The 23,656-nt window shown below is 40.0% G+C and overlaps 1 protein-coding gene across 2 annotated transcripts in view; it reads right to left on the bottom strand.

Annotated features, from left to right (window-relative positions):
- PEX7 (peroxisomal biogenesis factor 7) overlaps positions 1 to 14,644 on the bottom strand; it is a 78,639-nt gene extending 63,995 nt beyond the window's left edge. Inside the window, 4 exon segments of one of the 2 annotated variants that reach the window (NM_001076890.1) lie at positions 327 to 404; positions 11,134 to 11,284; positions 12,596 to 12,653; positions 14,421 to 14,626. In NM_001076890.1, the coding sequence (NP_001070358.1) occupies positions 327 to 404; positions 11,134 to 11,284; positions 12,596 to 12,653; positions 14,421 to 14,550 (417 nt within the window). In that variant the 5' untranslated portion in view covers positions 14,551 to 14,626. 2 annotated transcript variants of the gene reach the window in all.
- Between the last annotated feature and the right edge of the window lie 9,012 nt (positions 14,645 to 23,656).

Here is a 23,656-nt window from a genome sequence, read left to right as displayed (position 1 = left end):
TATACTATATATGATACATCATATATATATATTAATATGTATATACACATACAATATACACAAATGTCTCAAGGATTTATGTAAAGTATATTTTTATATAAAGCAATATAGTATTTAAGAGGCCAAAATAATCAATGCTGAGCTAATTATTTATAGCTCAAAGATTAGAAAATTTTAAATTCTAATAAACGCTTTAGTATAATGTTTTTTGAAAAGAAAATTAGCTAACTGACAAGCAAGAGAAGTATGTTCTAGAAAATAAAAAACTCGAGTGGACACTCTGAGGAAGGGACTATCTGGTTTTACATACAGTAATACTGACATACCAGTTTGACAGTTTGATCCCATGAGCCAGACACCACAAGCTGTTCACCTCTGGTTTGGCTCCAATCAACACTGTACACCTAAAACATTTAAAAGTGTCATTTATAAAGCGAAAGAGCTGGGGCGGGGGAGACACATGTATACCTATGGCCGATTCATGCTGATGTGTGGCAGAAACCATCACAGTGCTGTAATTATCCTCCAATTAAAATAAATAAATTTTAAAAAGGAAAGAGCATCAAGTTCAACATTACATCTTATCTGTTTATAACAGAATAGTCACTCAGAACAACTAATTCACTTGGTTAAAACATCAAACCTCTACAAATCTCCACATGGTGTCAGAGAAAGGTCATCGTGTCCATGTCCCTAGACTTACCCCTAACAGATAAGACTCTACTCTACAGAGTTGAGAATCCTACAGAGTATTTCTAAGACCTTTTCCACTAAAACAAATTATACATATGCTTAAACCTCCCAATAAATCACTGTCTGCAGCACCCTGAAGAAACATCAGAGAAGATTAGGAAGTTAGTCATCTAAAAACACTTGCCAGGCCAAAGTTTATCAGAAAGTATTAAAATTCAATTAATATCCCTGTTTTAGTCTTTCTTGATAAAAGCATAGAGGAACGAGGTTTTCCTTTCAGATCTCTTGGTAAACAGCTTCAGTTATCTAATGCTGCTCTCAGTAAACCACTTCAAGTGAATTATTTGAAAACGTATGGAAACAGTTTTAATCCTGTTATCAGATACAAGAGGTCATATACAGATCACTACTGGAAGCTAAGTTCAACTAAATTATGTGCATAATTAAACTTCACAAAAGCAGTCCTGCCCCAGACCCAATAATATGCCACTAAGTGTGAACAGCCAGCAGGTTTATCTTGAATCTAAAAACTCTACCATATTTATGTAGGAAGTATGACTGTCTGGGGTTTGTGGCAGCTAAAGTATGGGTTCCCTGTTCTCTGCTGCCTAATGCTATGCCTAGCCATATTGGAACCTGAGTTTAAAACCAAAAAAATTAGTAACACTGATTCTGCCTTTACTTAAAACTTTGATATTTTGCTCATTGTAGATTTACATTAAATTTGATTTCAAAAATACTGCATTAAGAGATTGTTCAGGGCTTCCCAGGTGGCGCTAGTGGTAAAGAACACACCTGCCCATCCAGGAAATGAGTCTGACACTCGACTGAAGCGACTTAGCATGAACACAAGAGATTATTTATCTTGACTACTGAGCTTTTTGTGTACAGTCACTCAGTCCTGTCGGACTCTTTGCAACCCTGTGGACTGTAGCCTGCCAGGTTCCTCTGTCCATGGCATTTTCCAGGCAAAAATACTGGAGTGGGTTGCCATTTCCTCCTCTAGGGGATCTTTCTGACCAGGGATCAAACCCATGTCTGTTGTGTCTCCCGCATTGGCAGGTGAGTTCTTTAGCACTAATGCCACCTGGGAAGTTTTTTGGGGTGGCTCAGACAGTAAAGTGTCTGCCTACAATGCAGGAGACCTAGGTTCAACCCCTGGGTCGGGAAGATCTCCTGGAGAAGGAAATGGCAACCCAATCCAGTATTCTTGCCTGGAAAATCCCATGGACGGAGGAGCTTGGTAGGCTACATTCCATGGGGTTGCAAAGAGTTGGACACGACTGAGCAACTTCACTTTCACTTTACTTAAATTATATACCCAAGGTAAGTACTTCACCACTCTAGTTCTGGCCCAGCTGCAGCCTGTATTCTTAAAAAAGAGAGAAGAGCAGTTAGAACACCAAAGAAATCACAACCCAGCAACAGAGTAGCTCATAAAGTACACAGTGGGGTCAGCAAAATCCAAAGAGGTGCTGCAGTCATCTGTCAGTTACGGATGGAAAAAGACAAGCTTGGAGGCAACCAGAGAAGATCTTGAGACCGAAAGAGTCTGTGCTCATTGCAATATAATGATTTAAAAAACCAAATTTATCTCTACAACCTGCATCATTGCTAAGTAATTATAAAGAGCTACTGCTAACATCATTAGCTCAGACTCCTCTGCCCCTACACATTTCCAACGTGACACAGGACTTGAAACCTTATGACTTCTCATTTTTAAAACTTTAAGAGCCTCCATGGGCTCAGAGAAAACCCAGCCCCAAAGATAACAAAAGACAGGAGGTATGAAAACTATGCTGCTGCCAGTGCTGCTGCCAGCTCTGCTTTGTGACACAGGACAAAGTGACAAACATCAAGGTCTAGGACAACAAGACCGAGCATAGAACACACGTGGTGAGGTTTAAAATGGGCTAAAAAAGAAGGAGACAAAGGTGACTCAATCAATAAATACTTTTTGTTTGCTTTACTGTGTTTAAAATACTGGGACATGGAAACGTTAACAGTGTAAGCCAGGATACTATGTTTAAAACACAAAAACTGTAGACCATGAATACAAAAGCTGATGGGATGGAAAATTCAGCTTGATGCCCAGAAGAGAAGAATCTTAGCGAGGCCCTGAAGGCTGGCTAAAATGTCAATAGCAGAAGGCAGAGGTGAAAACAGTGACCAGGAACTCCCTCAAAGACATAAATGGGGACATAAAGCTCCCTAGGGATGGGAGCTAGTGAACGCTGCAAGATAAGACCAAGGTTTTGTGCCTGGGGACTGTCAGCGATGGTGGCATTCACACCACTGGAAGACTGGAGGAAGAGTGATAATGTGTAATTTTAGACATGGTGAGTTTGAGGTGACAGCCTGATAGTCAAGTGGAAATGTCTAGGAAGGACAGGGTTTGGGCATTAACCTCAAGTCCTGAAAAAAAATGTACAGCAAGAGAGATGTTTGGGAGACAGCCAGAAAGGAATGACTGGATTCCATTATCCCAACCTCAAGTCAAATCTATTCAATAAATGTTTACTATGAACAAGGGACAAAGAGTATAGTGTTAGGCAAGACAGATAAAGTACCAGCCTTCGTGGATCTTATACTTTAGCAAGGGAAGATGCGCTATAAGTATATAATTTCAGGTTGCGATTAAAAAAAACTATTCAGAAAAATAATGCAGAGTAAGAAGACTAGAAAATAATAACAAGGGTCGGGAGGGGGACAGGTCACTGCTCAGTAAAGTCCTAAGTGAAGATGTCTCTGAACAGAGACCTGAGTGCAGTAAGACAGAACCCTGCAGATTTGAGAGGAAAGGTTTCCAAAGCAAAGAGCAAGCCTGAAGAAGGAAACAAGCTTATCACACCTTAAGACCAGCAAGGTCAAACAGTTCAGAGCAACAAGACTCCAAAGGGCCATGAGTTTGTATGTAATTTCTCTGAAGAGGCTACAACCATCAACCATAAGCGACCACCTACATTACAGGATGCTTCTGACTACTCCCTCCTCCATTCTTGTTCACCTCCAATCCATTACCCATTTGCTGTTGGTCAGTTGGGAAGTGGGATTTGACTCTGTGACCCCATGGGCTGCAGCATGCCAGGCTTCTCTTACCTCCACTATTTCCCAGTGTTTGCTCAAATCCATGTCCATTGAGTTGGTGATGCTATCTAATCGTCTCACACTCTGCTGCTCACTACATGGCTCCAACAGCCTACCAGCTTCACTCAACAACAGATTCAGTCATGCTGTTGCTTTTCAGCCAAAGGTCAGAATCATGCAAAACTAGGCATGAATTAGGAGTGCATGTATATGCATAAAACTAAAAGGAAAAATAAAGAAGATATAAATAGAAAATTCAGGATAATGGTTGCTCTTGGGAAAAGAGGAGGATGAAGGACTGACTCAGAAAAAAAAGAAGCTACAGGAAGGACAGAAGCAGTAACCAGGGGCTCCAATGGTACAGGTAATGTTTTATTTCTTAACCTAAATGATGAATATGTAAGTGCTCACTATATATTTTTACAACTCACATATATTTTATATGTACGAAATGTATCATAGGAAAATTTTTAAATCTGCAGTATTCTTCCACTGATCTTATCATAACAGCCAAAATGCTAACTGCTCCAGGCACACAGACTCAGCCCTTCCCTTGCAAGCAAACACTTTCTTTTGCCTTGAACCCTGTCCTCTGACATCTCCACCTGAATAGTTCATTCCAACTGTCTCCCCAGACTCAAGGATGTCCTCCCGGTTCCTTCCCCCAGGCCAAATCCTCCCCTCTCATAGCATTCTGTACATTCACAGCATGTATTACATTCCAAATTAGATAACCCAGCAGCTTAAGCCTCTCTTTCCTAGAGAGGGAAAGGACCTTGCCTGACTTGTTCATCTTCCCTGTTAGGCCTCATACAGTTCCTTGCAGACAGAGAGTTAATCTAAGTTTCTGGACTGAATGAGGAACAGAGAAACAGTCTGGATGGAAAGCGTATCTCACATCAGTCTATGGTTCTATCTTTTCCCCAGTCCCAATTCCCGGCTCCACTCCCATTCAAAGAGCGGACATGGCAAATGATTAAGTTAAATATAAAAGGAAGAGTGATATGCAGCTATACTTTAAAAACAGGGTCCTCTGAAGGCCTATTTTATGAGATTACTCTTGGTAGTGGTGAAGAAAATTAATTGGGAAATTGCAAAAAGGAAAAAAAAAAAACACTGAACAATACTTTGTGGGGCTTTATGAAATCTGAATCTCATCAAAACCACAGTTTGAGGAGGACAAATTCTATTACTGAATCCAATTCCCATAGTGCTCAGTTTTAATCTACTGCACAGTATTGCCCTTTTTCAAGTTGGCCTATTTAATTAAAAATCATCAAATAAAAACTGTATCCAGAATGTTCATACTTATCTGTATCAATACAAAGGAAAGGGACACTGAATTTTAAATTACTGAGCGATTAGAAAGGGCTGCATTTTTTAAATATTAAACAAATTAAAAAGTATTTTCCATTATAGATATTTTAAAATGCACATAAGAGTAGAGAAACCAGCATAACAAATCCTCAGGTATCCAACACACACCTTCCTTAATTATCAACATTTTACCCATCCTATTTCATCTGTTCTGTTACCAACTGAATGACTGTTGGAGTATTTTAACATCAGACTATTTCATTCACAAATACTTCAGAAGTAAGAATGTTTTCACCTTTTACATGAGCACAAGGCCATTTTCACACCTTAGATTAACAACAGCTCCTTAACATCATCTAATACTTAGTCCATATTCCTATTTCCCTAACTGCATCAAAAACATCTTTTCTGGTTGGTTTACCAGGTGGCGCAGTTGGTAAAAAAAAAAAAAAAAACCCGCCTCCAGTGCAGGAGATGCAACAGATGTGGGTTCGATCCCTGGGTCAGGAAGATCCCCTGGAGGAGGAAACTGCAACCCACTCCAGTATTCTTGCCTAGAAAATTCCATGGAAGGAGGAGCCTGGTGGGTTACAGTCCACGGGGTTGCAAAAAGTCAGTCACAATGGAGCATGCACACTCGAATCTGAACGAGAATCCAAAGTTCATATTTTATACTCAGCTGTTATGTCTCTTAAATCTTTTCTAATCTAAGAAAATTCCCTCCCCACCTTCGTTTTCCTGCCGCCTTACCCCACCAATGACATTTATTTGTTGAAGAAACAAAATTATTGGTCCTACGGAATGTTCTACATTCTGAATTTGACTTGTTTCCTCATGGTAGTGTTCAACTTTTTCCTCTACCCTTCTTATTTTATTTAAATTGGAATTTAGATCTAGAGGCTTGATTCCATTCAGTTCAGTCTTTTTTTTAGCTTCCTATTGTATTAGGAAGATTCTATTACAAGAAATTTTGCACACCAACTATTTGATTACACCACAATGAAATTCATATAGGAAAAGCAGGATAAATGCCTTGATTCTTTATTTATCAATTCATGATCAAAGACTTTAAATAGATCAAATATCTCTTAATTAAAGTTTTTCAGCAAACTGATATGCCTCACTATTTGACAATGAAGACAAACTTTAACTATTTTTAAAAACTGTAAAAAGCACACTGAGAATCGTATGTCGAAGTATTAAACTGAATCTGTCATCTTTAAAGTCACTTTTAACTCACTCTCAACGGCACTATGCTATAAGCCATGAGGTCAGAAACAAAAGTCTCAATTCGCTCTTTTTTCTCCTTCTTGCTGAATCTTTTAAAATATTCTCATTCTTCCATTCCAATTATATATTCAACAGCAGGCTAAGCTAAAGGCATTCTATGGGGCTCAAAAGACATAATGGCCTCTACAGTTAAACAATACAGAGAAAAAGCAATTCCTGCTTTGATGCTAAGTTTAGAAGCCATGCAAAGGGAAAATGTCCATGCTTTTCTTTCTTTTCATGTCACCTTCATTCCTTTAGGCCTAAAATACATCTAGGTCTTGGATGTCTCCTTTTTGCTTCAGTGACTATTCATCTGACTATCAGAAAACTAATGGCTAAACTTAATTTATTCAACACTGTTTCCTGAATATTCAACGAATATTTAGTAGCTCCTCAAAACTGTTTGGTTTTAAATCAGTCCTTTTAAGTGTTTCTGCATACTTGGTGTAAGAGACAAACTTTAAATAAATGCTGTATTTCTCTCTAATGAAAAATGCCAGATACTTGGTATTTTAATACTGAGCTTTTAGGCCGATCACCAGAAATTCTCTTAATCTCATGGAGGACGACTTTTCTGAGGGCCTGACAGTCCTCCACTCATTATCCTGCTTGGTGTGGACTGACTTTTACTAACCATCATGAGAAAGACAAGAAGTAATATTGCAGCATGCACTGATGGGTACCTTCCCAACCACCAATCTCCCTTTCTCCTTGCTCAATGAATCACAGCTCTGTCCTTTAGGGAAAGCTCTGTCCCTTCCTCGCTCATACCATGGGTGAACTTACTCAGGTGATAGCACATGAGTGGTGGCTTGTTTACCTCACAAGTGACAGAGTTGAGACTGGGCATATAGTGAGATGATACTAGGCTGGTGCAAAAGTAATTGAGCTTTTTGCACTGTCGAAATGTGCCATTTGACACTGAAATTGATTCTTAAGTAAATGTGGTTATGTTATACATCATTTAAATGCACATTTCTCACTTCATGTTTTTTTGCTAATGACTTGTTACTTGCTGTTCATGTGTATTTTAGACCATGGAAATGATGTTAGACAAAAAGCAAAGTCAAGCAATTTTCTTATTCAAGTTCAAAATGGGTCATAAAGCAGCGGAGACAACTTGCAATATCAACAATCCATTTGGCCCAGGAACTGCTAACAAACAGACAGTGCAGTGGTAGTTCAGGAAGTCTTGCAAAGGAGACAAGAGCTTTGAAGATGAGGAACATAGTGGCCAGCCATCAGAAGTTGACGACCACCAATTGAGAGCCATCACTGAAGCTGATCCTCTTACAACTACACAAGAAGCTGCCAAAGAACTCAATGTCGACCATGGTCGTTCAACATTTGAAGCAAATTGGAAAGGTGCAAAAACTCAGTAAGTGGGTGCCTCATGAGCTGACCACGAATCAAATGAAACTGTCTTTTGAAGTATCACCTTCTCTTATTCTATGCAACAACAATAAACCATTTCTTGATCGGATTGTGATGTGCGACAAAAAGTGGATTCTATATGACAACGAGCCTTGACCAGCTCAGTGGTTGGACTGAGAAGCTCCAAAGTGCTTCCCAAAGCCAAACTTGCTGCTTGGTGGTCTGCTGTTGGTCTGATGCACTACAGATTTCTGAATTCCATTACATCTGAGAAGTATGCTCAGCAAATGGGTGAGACCTGCCAAAAACTGCAACACCTGCCTCTGGTGTAGGTCAACAGCAAGAGCCCAATTCTTCTCTATGACAACGCCCAACCGCACACCACACAACCAACGCTTCAAAAGTTGAACAAATTGGACTACGAAGTCTCACCTCACCCACCATATTCACCAGACCTCTGACTAACCGACTACCACTTCTTCAAGCATCCTAACAACTTTTTGCAGGGATAACACTTCCACAGCCAGCAGGAGGCGGAAAATGTTTTCCAAGAGTTCACTACATCCCACCAAAGCACGGACTTTTATATTACAGGAATAAAGTTATTTCTCATGGCAAAAATGTGTTGATTGTAATGCTTATGTTGATAATAAAGTTTTTTTTTTTTTTAGAGTCTAGTTATAATGATTTAAGACTCATGGCCCGAAACCACAATTACGTTTGCAGCAAGCTAATAACTGGAACCATAGAAGTGTAAGAATAAAGAAATCCACTGAGGAGAGCAGAGTGGAAAGGTGGGAGAAACCTGGGTATTTGATGATACTATCAAGCCTAAATTAACCAAACCTGGACCCATGCCACCTCCATATGCCTGGTTATGTGAAATAATACACTCTGATTGTTGAATGCACTTTTACTCAGGTTTTCTCTTATTCTAATGGCCAAGGCATCTGATACAAATGTTTATAAAAAATTGCATTTGAAAAGAAAATTAAGAAGGACAACCTAGAATAAAAGTCTGAAAAAACAAGTAATAACATGTCTTCAAAAAATTAGTTATATAATTATAGAAAAAAACTTGTAAACTACTAGTTTAACAGTAACTCAAACAACAAAGATCAAGGTACTTTTTTCAAGTTAACTAAAAGTAACCCAGTACTACAACTTGGCTCAGGAAAATATTACAACCATTTTAAGCAATATTATTAGAACTACAGGCTTAAGATCATGGTGGCAAAGTCATAAAAAGCTCAACACTGATAATCATATTTCTGGAATAAATTAGGTTTACAACGTTAAAAGCAACATTGTAAAACAGGAGATTACCCAAAGGAGTTTACCAGGAGGGTGAAAGATAAAGAGACTGCATGACCTGAGGACAGGCCAAAGGAATTATTAATACAAATGCATAGTCTGGAAGACAGAAGACTTAGAGAGGGCATGATGACTACTTCCAAGGGTTCCCCTTGGAAGGGGGGACAGGACTTGGTTTCATCATGTCAGAGAAAGGCATTAGAAGCAATAGTGGGTTGATACTGAAGATAGATTTGGTTTTAAGAAAGCAACTAACCAACAGAGCAATCAAAAAGCCAAATAGGGTCTTCCCTGGTGGTTCAGTGGTTAAGAATACAATTTGCAACGAAGGCAAAACGGATCCCTGGTTGGGGAAGATCCCGCATGCCACAGAGCAACTAAGCCCGTCTGCCACAACTACTGAGCCCATGCACTGCAGCTACTGGAGTCCATGACCTAGAGCCCGTGCTCTGCAATAAGAGAAGTCATGGCAATGAGAAGCTTGCACATCGCAAAGAAGAGTACCCTGCCTGCTGCAACTAGAGAAAGCCTGTGTGCAGCCATCACAGCCAAAAAATAAACAAGTAAATCTTAAAAAACAAAGCCAAATAAGTTATCATATAAGAGAGTGAAATTCACTTTCACTGAGATGAAGTAAAGATGGAGTTGCAATCACAAAGAACATTCTAGAATAGTATTTTTCAGAATTGTAGCAGTACACACACATCACTGGTTGTACAAGACATGATTTTAACTGGTACCTACATTTAATCTTATTATGTATTTATTTTACCATACATTAAATAAATGTACATACTAAGCCATCAGTTCCATGGTTTCACAAATATATGCTGTTTTAGGATAAGTGAAATAACAATGTAAAGTTCATTTAAAGGAAAACATTAAACCAGTATCTCAGATTTAACATAACTGGATATATTACTTTGTGATTTGTTAGTTACAACCCTAGAATTTATACAGATAAGCAATACAAGGCCCAAAGATTTAAGAAAAAATTTTTGAGAGGGAAAAATAATTTTAAAAAAGAAAGAAAAAACATTCAGTTAACTATAAGTAATACATGGAAATGGCAAAAATTATGAAGGTACCACAAAAACGACTTAATTCTGGACATGCTGCTTTGTGAGGATTCTTCCACTGAACATCCTAAAACTAAAGTTTCTTCTTTATCAAAGTTGTCTTGGTGTTCAGTGGTTCTATCAAAATACAATCATTCATAACTACATCTACTCAAAGATCCTCCTTCACAATAAAATGGAAGAACTGAAATTTTCTATTATTTTCATCACAATCTCAGAAATTATGATTTTTAATAGCTAGAGCTATAAAAATGATGTCTAGAATCTTCACATAACTACTCTGTTATTACAAAAAACTAACACTCTTGCATCTATTAAGCATTTACTGAAGCCAGGAACTGTGCTGGACACAAATTTGAAAGTAAATTTGCAAGTATTCATTTGAAGGATCTACTGAGAAAATTTTTAAAACACACCCAAGGAGAAAATTTTTACTATCATGTTCAGTAAAAGTATATATGTATTTTAATATGACTGAAGGCCAAACTATTTTCTATGCTACCCATACACACAGACAATATCTAATACATGAACAAGATTTAGTTTTAAAACTTATTTGGTAAGCTCTGCTTTATATTCAGGATTTCATGCTCATGCTTAAATATATTCTGAAAATCCTTGGTGAAGCCCTAAAGGCAATCTTACAACGTCTGGGTGAAAAGTCCGCCTACCTCTATTTTAAGGCAGTGTATGGAGGCATAGCCTTTCTAAAGCCTAAAGAAAGTAATGGGCCTCTGGAGGAAACAGTGCCACAGTATACTTCCTACCAGAGGCGTTTTTACTGACTAATGAGAAGCCTGACCTTTTCTTCTTTCCCAGCTCCTTAGGCCAAGAGGTACTTGATGTTTGGATAATCAAATAACCAGTGACATCTAACATGTACAAGAAACACTAAAACTTAAACTTCGTGTCCCCTGAAGACATTTCCCCATGTGTCCATCCCCAAATGGATTTCAACCAAAGAAAAATAACTAGCCCAGAAAGACCTCCTTCCTACCTCCTGAGTGTGCTCCTTGAAGACCTGCAGCGGCCCTGTGGCCCTGGCGGTATCCCAGAGCTGTAAGGAGCCGTCGCCACTGCAGGTGACCAGCACATGCTCATTGTTCTCACTCCAGGTCACGTCAAACAAACCGTCATTCCAGTCAAAGCTACAGCAGGAAAATTAAAACCAGAAAATCTAGTTACATAGGCAGGTGAACATACAATAACAATCTTTTTTTTTTTTTCAGTTTATCACATATTTTAACACAGCATCTCACAATGTCTTCACAAATATGGGAGATTTGTAGAGTAGGCACTTGATAGATGCAGAAACAAGTGCTGCTGCTGCTGCGTCGCTTCAGTCGTGTCCGACTCTGTGCAACCCCATAGACGGCAGCCCACCAGGCTCCCCCGTCCCTGGGATTCTCCAGGCAAGAACACTGGAGTGGGTTGCCATTTCCTTCTCCAATGCATGAAAGTGGAAAGTGAAAGTGAAGTCGCTTCGGTCGTGTCCGACTCTTAGCGACCCCATGGACTGCAGCCTACCAGGCTCCTCCGTCCATGGGATTTTCCAGGCAAGAGTACTGGAGTGGGTTGCCATTGCCTTCTCCGAAACAAGTGCAGAGAACCTTAAAAGAACAGCTCACTTACAAGGCCAGAGAACTGCACAGCAAATTAACATCAGGGCTTCCAACTAGAAATAGGACACCATTTACATGAGAACACGCTGCCACACTTGGGTGCTCACTGTCTTCTGTGGTTCAAAGGAGGGATCAGCAAGCACTTGAAAATATCAATTTAGATCAATAATTTCAGTGTTTCCCATAAATCTTTCACCTGAGGTATCAGCAGGTAATTATTTTCTGAGGAAATTTCCTTTCCTTTCTCTACCCTTGACTAACTCTGATGGAGGTGTTAATGAATCTAACAGTCACATAGATAAGAAAAGTACAGAATGAAGAAAGGGAAAGAGGTAATAATTAGCTCCTGAATGAGTAAAGCTAACCTACACTAAGACACAAAGGTGACTTTCCTGGTGGTCCAGTGGTTAAGAATCCACCTTGCAATTCAGAGGATGCAGGTCTGGGAACTAAGATCCCAGACGCCCTGCGCAACTAAGGCCACACACCACAACAAAGGATTCCATGTGACACAAAAAATATCCTGTGTGCCACAACTAAGACTTGATGCAGCCAAATACATAGATTTTTTTAAAAAGCAAAGATAGGAATGTCAAGCAGGATACCAACTAGCTCACATTTCTGTATGTTTAAGTTTTATCATTTATAAGTGAATACTGAACGACGAGAGATTTAGAAGAAAAATGACATAATCACAAGTTAATGGCAAAAATCAGTTCCACACTATGCAAATCCTGAAGGCTTTTTTATGTTACAAATTAAAACATCTTACTGATTACAAAGATTTAAAACCAAAAACAACAGAGAATACATATAATTTTAATAGAACCATCTTACCTTCTAAAAAGCCTAAGCCCAGATTCATTTTGATCCAATATTAGCAGAGTTCCACTGCCTAAAGGAGAAAAAAGTTGAGGTCAAGGCAAAGCGGTATTAAGAACTGAGAACAATACTACAGTCACAAATTCCTCCCTACAGTTCCTTGAGGCCACATAAACAAAACGATCAGGACCGTGCTCTCCATTTCTGTCTCTCTACATTGTACTTCAATAATTAAATATTAAATTTACTGTCTCACCTACACCTGGATTCCAGACACAGCTGAACAGGGAAGAGATATTTAAGTGCATCCTCTATGGCCAGGATGACATGCACACAAACCTCCCAAACATGTGTGATCATTCCTATTCACAGGTGAGAAAACTCAGGCTTATAGACACCAGGGACTGGACCTTCTACTATAATACATCACACTGCCTCCACAAAAAACCTAAAATACATTGTGTGTGATTTAAAAACACATACCTGGTGGATTTTACCACATACTTGGCAGTAAAGTGCTGAACACGATATACCATTACCTACCAAAGAGGAATTATTTTACTGAAGATCAGTGTATTTTAGAAAGTTATATTTGTTACACAGTTGGAAGAAAAAAAAAAAAGCTGTATTTATACATGATTGACTTAAAAAAAACACCAACTCCTTTTAGAGAGATTTTTAAGGATTTAATTTAAAATATCATTACAAACTCAGGAGTCTTCAACCTTAAAGGTGGGCAAGTATTGCAAATCTGAATTTGCAACCACTAAAAGCTAATAGTGAAAACATAAAAAGCAAATATTTCTCCCCTTCTGAGTTGTAGAAATCACTTTTTTATCAACTGTATGATTCTACAAAAAAAAAAAAAAAAAACACCACCACCACTATCGCGATCTGATATTATGCAATGAATTGTTTCATAGAATTTCAGTGTGTAAACAAGACCTAGGAAATGAATTAAAAGAAAGTCCAAAATCAAGAAAGGAATCCTGCCTTTCAACCAGAGACAATTAACTTGAGCCTCTAACTGCCTGTATATGTCTGTATTCCTCCCAAGACAACAAAGGACTCAGAGCTTCATGAATTTCTCGCTCGTTCTTGCAGGGAAACTCCTAGCGTCTGTTCATTGGAAGGACTGATGCTGAAGCTGAAACTCCAATACTCTGGCCACCTGATGCGAAGAACTGACTCCTTGGAAAAGACCCTGATGCTGGGAAAGATTGAAGGCAGGAGGAGAAGGGGACGACAGAGGATGAGATGGTTGGATGGCATCACCGACTGGATGGATATGAGTTTGAGTAAGCTCCTGGAGTTGGTGATGGAGAGGGAGGCCTGGCGTGCTACAGTCCATGGGGTCGCAGAGTCGGACACGACTGAGCGACTGAACAGAACTGAACAGGGTGCATTCTTACAACGCACAGCCTGTGGTGAATGTGGTCCAATTAGCCGGTACTGCGGTGATCCTGCAGACCGTCTTCCAAGTGTTGTGGGTCCGGTCGGACCGGTAGGAGGGGCCAGTGGGGTTCAGCCAGCTCTCCGCAGAGCCACTCGTACCCGGCGGGGTGTGTGTCATGTGGGCGAAGGAGTTGGTGAGCTTTTTAAGAGTAAGGACTACGGGCACTAGGCACCTTCCACATCCTGCCTCCGCACAGTAAGTGGAAAGGTGAGATACTCTACTCTAGACCAACTCCCCACACTGGACAAAAACGGTCAGGAAGCCAGCCAACTCCTTGGCTATCCTTGGCCTTCTTTTGCCCCGCCTTCTACTGTCGGAAGTGATTTCCGACCACGGGGAGGAGCTGGACCTTTGCTGGAACCCGCCCCCGCCCGGGGGGCTCACCCGCGATGCCGTAGTGCTGCGAGGCGGCGCAGGCCAGTCGGCCCGGCAGGTACGGGGAGAACTCGGCGGCGTAGCCGTGGCGGCCGGGCACCCGCAGCGTCCGTACCCCTCCGCCGGGCGTCGCGCTCATCCCGCCCGCCGCCTCCGGCCCTCGCCGCTTTGGCCGCCGAAGCCGTTCCAAATAAGAAGCGGACCGTCCGAACTCGCCAAAAGAGTTAGACTCTAGCAGCCAAGGCGGAAGTGAAGACACTGGGTGCCCTGAATGCTAGATTTCGATTGGTCCGCAAGGGAAAGGGAATTGACTCTGACGGAGGCCATACTTGTTTTGGGCAAAACATACGCTTGGCGCCGGCTGTAATGAATTAAACCTGAAGGTAGTTTTTCAAGGATTAAGTGGTGATTCTGACACCTTTTGTTTTTACATCTCAGCCTCCACCGCGGGCTATATGGTTCTTATTAATTCGTTGATCGATGAAAAACTGGCATCAGGGAATGACCCCATGGACTGTAGCCTACCAGGTTCCTCCCTCCATGGGATTTTCCAGGCAAGAGTACCGGAGTGGGTTGCCATTTCCTTCTCCAGGAGATCTTCTGAACGTGGGTCTCCCGCATTGTTCAGTTCAGCTCAGTTCAGTCGCTCAGTCGTATCTGACTCTTTGCGACCCCATGAATCGCAGCACGCCAGGCCTCCCTGTGCATCACCAACTCCCAGAGTCACTCAGACTCATGTCCATCGAGTCAGTGATGCCATCCAGCCATCTCATCCTCTGTCGTCCCCTTCTCCTCCTGTCCCCAATCCCTCCCAGCATCAGTCTTTTCCAATGAGTCAACTCTTCGCATGAGGTGGCCGAAGTACTGGAGTTTCAGCTTTAACATCATTCCTTCCAAAGAAATCCCAGGACTGATCTCCTTCAGAATGGACTGGTTGGATCTCCTTGAAATCCAAGGGACTCTCAAGAGTCTTCTCCAACACCACAGTTCAAAAGCATCAATTCTTCGGCGCTCAGCCTTCTTCACAGTCCAACTCTCACCGTCTGAGCCACCAGAGAAATCCACAAAATGAGACGAGTTTCAGCAAAGTCTGAAACCATGCCGCGAGTCCGAAAGGCTACTGAATGATTTGTTGCTCAGGGAAACAAGGCGAAGTTAAATCCACCGGCGTGAGACTCAGGAAAGAGACATCATTAGCAACTAACTTAAAAAATTTTTTTTTAAATTCTCATTATATTTATTGTATAGAATTAACTGCTCAGATGTTGGAGCTGATAAAGAAAAACGAAGGCTCATTCATCCATTCAAATATTTACCAGGCATCAGCTGGTTAAGAATCCGCCTGCAATGCGAGAGACCTGGGTTCGATCCCTGGGTTGGGAAGATCCCCTGGAGCAAGGAAAGGAAAGGCTACCCACTCCAGTATTCTGGCCTGGAGAATCCCCATGGACAAAGGAGCCTGGTGGGATCGCAAAGAGTCAGACATGACTGAGCGACTTTCACTTCACATACCAATATAGTGTGCTAAGTCGCTTCAGTCATATCCGACTCTTTGCAACCCAGTGGACTTTTGCCCACCAGGCTCTTCTGTCCATGGGATTCTCCAGGCAAGAATACTGGAGTGGGTTGCCATGCCCTTCAGGGGATCTTTCCGGGCCCAGGGATCGAACCTGTGTCTCCTGAATTGCAGGCAAATTCTTTATCGCTGAGCCACTGGGGAAGACCTATACTATGTAGAGAGTGGCCATATAGTACTTACCTGCCAATAAGGCCCTTTTGAGAGTGAAAGAGATTGCAGTTAATAATTAAGCCAGGTCAACAGGTACAAACCTAATCATATGGCCACTTTAAAATATACACCACGTGCAGTGCTAGGCACTGGGGATTCCAAAGCAAGAAGATATACTCCCATGTCATCAGTTAAGTGTAATCAAAATATTGTAGGTGCTATGAGAAATACATAGGGGCTATTTTTTTTTAATAAAACTAATTGTCAGTACTGGAGGATGGGAGACAGGAGGAAAAGCTTCAGAAAGCAAATAATATTTGTGTAAATGATGATAAGTGCTAAGTTGCTTCAGTCGTGCCTGACTCTGTGACACCATGGACTGTAGCCTGCCAGGTTCCGCTGTCCATGGGATTCTCCAGGCAAGAATACTGGAGTGGATTGCCATTTCCTCCTCCAGAGGATCTTCCCACCCCAGGGATCCAACCCGTCTCTTACATCTCCAGCATTCGCAGGCAGGTTGATGATAAGGTTTCCTTTAAATGGACAAGGAGATGGAGGTCATTACAGGAGCAGGAACAACAAGAGACCTAAAACAGCATGATCTATAGGAGATTATAGCTGCCATGAATCAGCCTGTCCTCGTGGAAGGGGTATAGTGAAGAGTATTGGGTGGAAAGACTAGAATACTGTGTTGTGTCATGAAGAGTCTTGTGTGTCATACCAACAGAATTTGACTAATATTGTAATTTAAGCAATAGGGAACCATCGTTTCTTAAGGGAGAAATTAAATGACCAAGTTTCATTTTATAAGGTCTTCTGGCAGCACAAAACTGGAGGACAGAGATTGGGGATAAGAAGGCCAGTTAAAAGACTTTAGCAATAGTTCCAGCAAAAGATAAGAATGTAAACAAAGATTATGCTAATGGGAGAGAGTTACACTCTACAATATTGTGAGATTTACTCCTAGGAGGCCAGCCAGGTTCTCATAGTAAATATCAGAAGGGAAAAAAACAAACAAACATCTTTTGCAGAAGGAAAAGAAAAGGAACCATTTTGAAATAGCCTTAACAAGACCTGCTCTCAGGGAAAACTAGTTAACCAAAGTCTAACCTACTAGGGTATTTTCCAAGCCTAGCTAACCTGAAAGTTTCCTTGTGCCCCTTTTCATTCAAAGCCACCCCTACTTCTGATCAACCACTGACCTGGTTTTCCTATTAAGAACTGCCTGAAATTCCAATGTTAGAAATGTATTACCAGTGAGTTTTTTTTACTTGATTATTTAAAGATTCCTCTTTTAAACACAAGTAGGCTACAGGACAAAAATTACTGAGGTTTGATCTCAATTTGCCCTTTAGTTTTCAGTAATAAACTTTGCCTAGATTCTTGTTTCTTCCTATGTAAAATGGAAAAATTTCAACTGAATCAATCATTTCTAGCTAGGTGGTCTTGAAAACTATAACAGGGTTAGAGGAACTGATCTAAATATTTAAAAAACAAACAGGAATTGCACATTTATAATTCTGCAGGAAAGAACAGCCTGAAATTCTAATTTTCTTTGTTTTTAGGCTGGGATTATATGAATGCAGTGTGGTCAGTCATTCTCTAATGTTGATATTAATTTCTGATTGACTGCTTATGAAATTATGATGTTTCTGGAGCTCAGGGAAGAAAAAACTGAAAACATTAATAGGTATTTAATGGGTTTCCCAGGTGGCTCTAGTGGTGAAGAACCTGCCTGCCAATGCAGGAGACACAAGAGACTTGGGTTCTATCCCCCGGTAGGGAAGATCCCCTGGAGAAGGAAATGGCAACCCACTCCAGTATTCTTGCCTGAAAAATTTCATGGACAGAGGAGCCTGGCAGTACCTAGGGTCACAAAGAGTTGGATGTGACTGAAGCAACTTAGCATGCACCCATAGGTATTAAACAGGTTGATCTCTAAGATTCTGTACAGCAAAGAGGACTGAGGTAAATAGAGTTGCTGTCTGTCGTGCCCACCTTATTGGAATAATTCAAAAATATAAATGATAGATAAAAACAGTTGTATCAGTTTGAGTCCCAAATTTGATGACTGTTCTATGGTTGTATAAGAGGATGCCCTTATTCTTGGGAAATACTTAAGTAATAATAAGAGTTAAAGGAAATTATAAAGGAATAACTCTTCAAATGGTGCAGGAAAAAAAAATGAAGCATATAGACAGGTGCGATAGGGAGAAAGATAAAACAAGTGTGGTTTAAAATGTTAAAAATTTGATAATCTGGGCAAAAGATATATGGGCATTTCATGTATTATTTTTGTAATTTTTCTGTAAGTTTGAAATTATTACATTTAAAAGGTTTTCTTAAGTATGTGATTAAAGATTTTACTAATTCAGACTTTTCTGTGTCCAATGAGTTTGAATTAGCAAGAAATGGTTCTAATTTGCTAAGTACACCCTGGGGACCTGTGAAAAATTCCTTTGCTAGTAGTGCCTACATGGTCCCAATAGGTGATTCGTATGCCAGAAATGTCTGTGGTGTGACTTTTGACTGGGACTTCTGACTCCATAAATTTGAGGGCATATTTGAGAAGAACAGCAGAAGTTTCTTGCTGTTTAAGTCTAGAATGAAACGGAGCTAATCATGTGGAAATGTCAATGAGGAAGTCCAGGTCAACTGTAATTCCCGTCATGACTAAGTGGCATAAAGACTCAGAATATGATGACCTAGGGCTGACCTCAGGGAGAAATCACAGACTAGAATTGCTCCTTTCTGGATTCTTGGTAAGGTTGATTCAGCAATTCATAAATCTTACCATTTACAATAAACACAAACCTAGGTAACTACATACATTTCATTTTCTCAGGCAAATATGCAGTATATATGTTTACATATTCTTAAGAAAGATAAGATCAGAGAGAGAAACAGCTTGTGTATGCTAGCACTGTCACTAAGTCATGTCTGACTCTTTTCGACCCCCTGGACTGTAGCCTACCAGCTCTTCTGTCCACAGGGTTTTCCAGGCAAGAATACTGGAATGGGTTGCCATGCCCTTCTCCAGGGGAATCTTCCTGATCTAGGGATCGAACCCACGTCTCCTGCATCTCCTGCATTGGCAGGAAAATTCTTTACCCTTTAGCCACCTGGGCTTCAGCTTTTGTACCAGATACAAAAGGAGTATACAGATCATCTTAAATGTAAATATCAGAGTTTGAAAATTTAGTATCTTCTTTACCTGCCTTGGATTTCTTAGCTCAGGAAAATAGCATATTCTGCAAAAGTGATCCTTTTCATTAACTGAGAAGTAGAAACAACACTGATCTACTTCAAAACTGTTCAAAAAAGGCAGGCATGCTTTCATGTGAAAGAGGAATCTTAGATTTTGTCTAGCATTCTTCTCATAGCCCCCAGGCTCTGTAACATTTTTTAAAGTACAGCATTATTCACAGTAAAAGAAGAAGAAGAAGACGAATTCTCTACATTGGGAATCAATTCATTGCAAATAATGATGAATACAAATTTTAGCACAGATGTTGACGGTATGATTTTAAGCAAATAATTTATCTCTTTGAGTCTCAGTTTCTTCATAAAATAGAGCTTCTTGAGAAGGGCAAGCAGAGCAATGAGGGATCTGGAAGCCATATAACTTAGCTACATACCTATGTGTATGTACACTTAGCACACCTATGTATGTGCTAAGTTGCTTCAGTTGTGTCTGACTCTTTGGGACCCCATGGACTGTAACCCATCAGGCTCCTCTGTCTATGGAATTTTCCAGGGAAGAATACTGGAGTGGGTCGCCATTTCCTTCTCCAGGGGATCTTCCTGACTCAGGTATCGAACCCGCATCTCTTGCATCTCGTGCATTGGGAGGCAGGTTCTTTACCACCGGGGCCACCTGGGAAGCCCCTGCTACCTGCTAAGTCACTTCAGTCGTGTCCGACTCTGTGTGACCCCATAGACGGCAGCCAACCAGGCTCCCCCATCCCTGGGATTCTCCAGGCAAGAACACTGGAGTGGGTTGCCATTTCCTTCTCCAATGCATGAAAAGTGAAAAGTGAAAGTGAAGTCGCTCAGTCGTGTCTGACTGTTAGCGACCCCATGGACTGCAGCCTACCGGGCTCCTCCATCCATGGGATTTTCCAGGCAAGAGTACTGGAGTGGGTCGCCATTTCCTTCTCCAGGGGATCTTCCTGACTCAGGAATCGAACCCACATCTCTTGCATCTCGTGCATTGGCAGGCAGGTTCTTTACCACCGGCGCCACTTGGGAAGCCCCTACAAATCTCTAAGAATGATCAAAGTGTGTAATTCTGACAACACCGAATGTTAGTGAGACTGTGGAGCAGCAGGAACTCTCATCCATTGCTGGTGGAGTGAAAAATTGTACCAATACTTTGAAAGACAGTGTGGTGGTTTCTTACAAAACTAAACATACTCTTACTGTACAACCAAGCAGTTGTGCTCCTTGGTATTTACCCATAGGAGTTGAAAACTTATGTCCACCCAAAACCCTTCACAGGGATGTTTATATCAGCTTTATTTATAATTGCCAAAACCTGAAAGCAACCCAGATGTCTTTCAGTAGGTGAATGGATATATGAGCTGTGGTGTATCCAGAAAATGGAATATTATTCAACACTAAAAATAAATGAGCTATCAAGCCCTGAAAAAACATGGAGGGACTATATATACATATTATTAAGTGAAAAAAGACAATCTGAAAAGTCTACATATTGTATGATTTCCAACTATGGCATTCTGGAAAAGCAAAATTATGGAGACAGTAAAAAGATCCATGGGTGTTGGGTCGGGAGAGGAGGGAGGGGTTGGAAGAGATGAACGGGCAGAGCACAGGGGATTTTTAGGGTAGCGAAAACATTCTGTATGATTCCATGATGATGGATACATGTCATTATGCATTTGTCCAAGTCAACAGAATGCACAAAGCCAAGACTGAACCCTGATGTAAACTATGGACTTTGAGTGATTAAGATGTGTCATTGTAGGTTCATCAACTGCAACAAAGGTATCAACCTAGGGGGGATGTTGATGTGGGAGAAACAATGCATGTGCCGGGCAAGGAGGGTATAGGGAGTCTCTGTACTTTCCCCTCAATTTTGCTGTGAACCTAAAATGGCTCTAAAAATAGTCTTCATTTTATAGGAAGTCTAGTGCATTAAAAACAAACTGTAATGGCAATTAATGTTCTTAAATAAATCAAAAGGCCTTAAATTTTAATTTTATTCTCCACTACCCTTCAGAGAGAAAACTTTCAAAAAGCTAAAAAAGAAAATAAAATCTCCCTTCTCCCATCTCACTAACACGGATTGCTGCATACAGCTTTCTTCTGAAAGATCCTTTTGTTCCCTACACCCACTAACTTTTCTGGGTGTTCTTTAATGCTACCCCCTACGCAGGAAAAGTCTTTTGCTTTCTTATCCCACAAACTAACTCTCTGTCCTCTTCCAAATTTTCCCTCAAGGTTGAATACTCCAAGAAATTGTAGCTCATCTCTAGAACTTAACTTCCAAATATGAAAACAGCACACATCTAATATCATTTGTAACAATTGTAATTGCTTTTCTTATTTTTTCTTTTTTGGGGGATGGTATGGATCATATCCTTTTTGTGACAAATTTAATGACTAAAATATTTATAAGGAAAATGATTATTAAGATTTTTTAAATGGAGACAGCAGTGGGCTGAATGTCAAGAATCTCTTTTATGTTTTCGGACATACTGCTTTATATTTTGGTACTCTCATATGTAAAATAAGTGTAGTAGATTCCAATTCTTTTTATCTCTTACTATCATGACTCCAAGACTTGTCATAAAGAAAAGTTATTGTATGAAGGTTTTTAAATTCAAAGTAAGACTACCAGGATGTAGCCACATGTTATCCCAAAATTTGGATTCTATATTTCATAGACAACAGAATAACATTTCCTATTAGGTGTGAGTTGATTTTAGGTAGCATTATAATCCAAAGCTTAATTCAGAAAGTAATGATGCTGAAAATCATTCTCCTCAAGATGTAGAAATGAGACATAAAATGGCCTTGAATTAGTTTTCTTTAAAATCTAACTATTTGTTTTTAGATCTTCATCCAAATATTAAGAACATGCACATTTTCTTGCATGTATGTTTTACAACATACACAGAAGCAGTCTCCTTCTCACTCTTTAACTTTTCAGTGCTCCTGCTCAGAGAGAAATATCCTGTTTACCAAAAAAAGCAAAGTGAAAAACAGTGTTTAATATGCCACCGTTTGTGTTTTCAAAATGTGTATATGTGTATACATGTCCTGTTATTCAATTCATAGAATATCTTTGGAAAGAAACACCAGGAAACTGATAATAGTGGTTGCCACTGGAAAGCAAGAGAAAAGACTCTGGATTAGTAATCAAGACTTACTAGTCACTGGATATTTTTTCATCTTTTAATTTTTTACCATATGCAACTATCAGTTAAAAATTCCCACAGTGTATCTTGTAGACCATTCAATAAACACACATAATTTTATCCCATGCTTTTTAACAATATAGAAGTTTTTTAATCTACTTGAAATTATATATATTCAGTCTTACCCAAAATAATATTGCTGAGAACACTTTGGAACTAAGAAAATATGGGTTGAAATCCAGGTTCCACCACTCTCAGCTCAACTGTGGGCAAACCACTTCACTTCAGTTTCCTTCTCTATAAATGGATACAATAATAGCCCTTAGAGTTGCTGTAAGGATTTAGTGAATAATTATGCCAAGAGCCTAGTATTATGCCAGACACATAGTAAGTGCTCAGTAAAGTTTAGATTTTTTCTCTCTTGGCTTTTTAGTAATTTGGAAAAGTTAATTAAATGCTTAAAATAGGAAGACAAATGTATAGTGTTATTGTTGTTATTAATTATTACTGTCTTTGTGTTCGTAGTGGACGTTTGCTCTGAAGAAATGAGTTCTGAAAAGTGTTAAATGGTATCTAAGATCATGTATCCTTTGAAAGGAGGTTTGTATTTAATTTTTCAGGTAGTTAAATGAGAGAACATGGAGTAATTATACAGTTTTATTGTCAGTCAAGCTATCCAATTTGAATAATTTATGCCCCAAGTGAGGAAGCTATTTAAACATTAAACTAACATATAGCTTATGTATTTCATCTACTGCACTGTCACAATTATCTGGAAATGATGGTAAAATGTTGCTCTCTGTTTTACTATTGTGGTGGTCTTAATTGTGTCTCCCCTTCTCCCCACACCAATTTTTATGTGGAAACCCCAACTCTTAATGTGACCAAATTTGGAGATGGATCCTTTAGAGGTGATTAAGGTGAAATGAAGTTGTAAGGGTGGGGCCCTAATCCAAAAGGATTGGAGTCCTTATAAGAAGAGGAAAACACATCAGTGTTTTTTGTTCTCTGTGCATACAGTGAGGAATAGCTGTGTGAGGGCACAGCAAGAGGGTGGCCATTCACAAGCAGAAACTTCGCACCAGAAGCTTCGCACCAGAAGCTAAATTTGCCAGCACCTTGATCATGAACTT

This window comes from Bos taurus, chromosome 9, assembly GCF_002263795.3.
Source record: "Bos taurus isolate L1 Dominette 01449 registration number 42190680 breed Hereford chromosome 9, ARS-UCD2.0, whole genome shotgun sequence".
In the NCBI taxonomy this organism is placed as follows: Eukaryota; Metazoa; Chordata; class Mammalia; order Artiodactyla; family Bovidae; genus Bos; species Bos taurus.
This window is presented reverse-complemented; position numbering and strand designations above follow the sequence as displayed.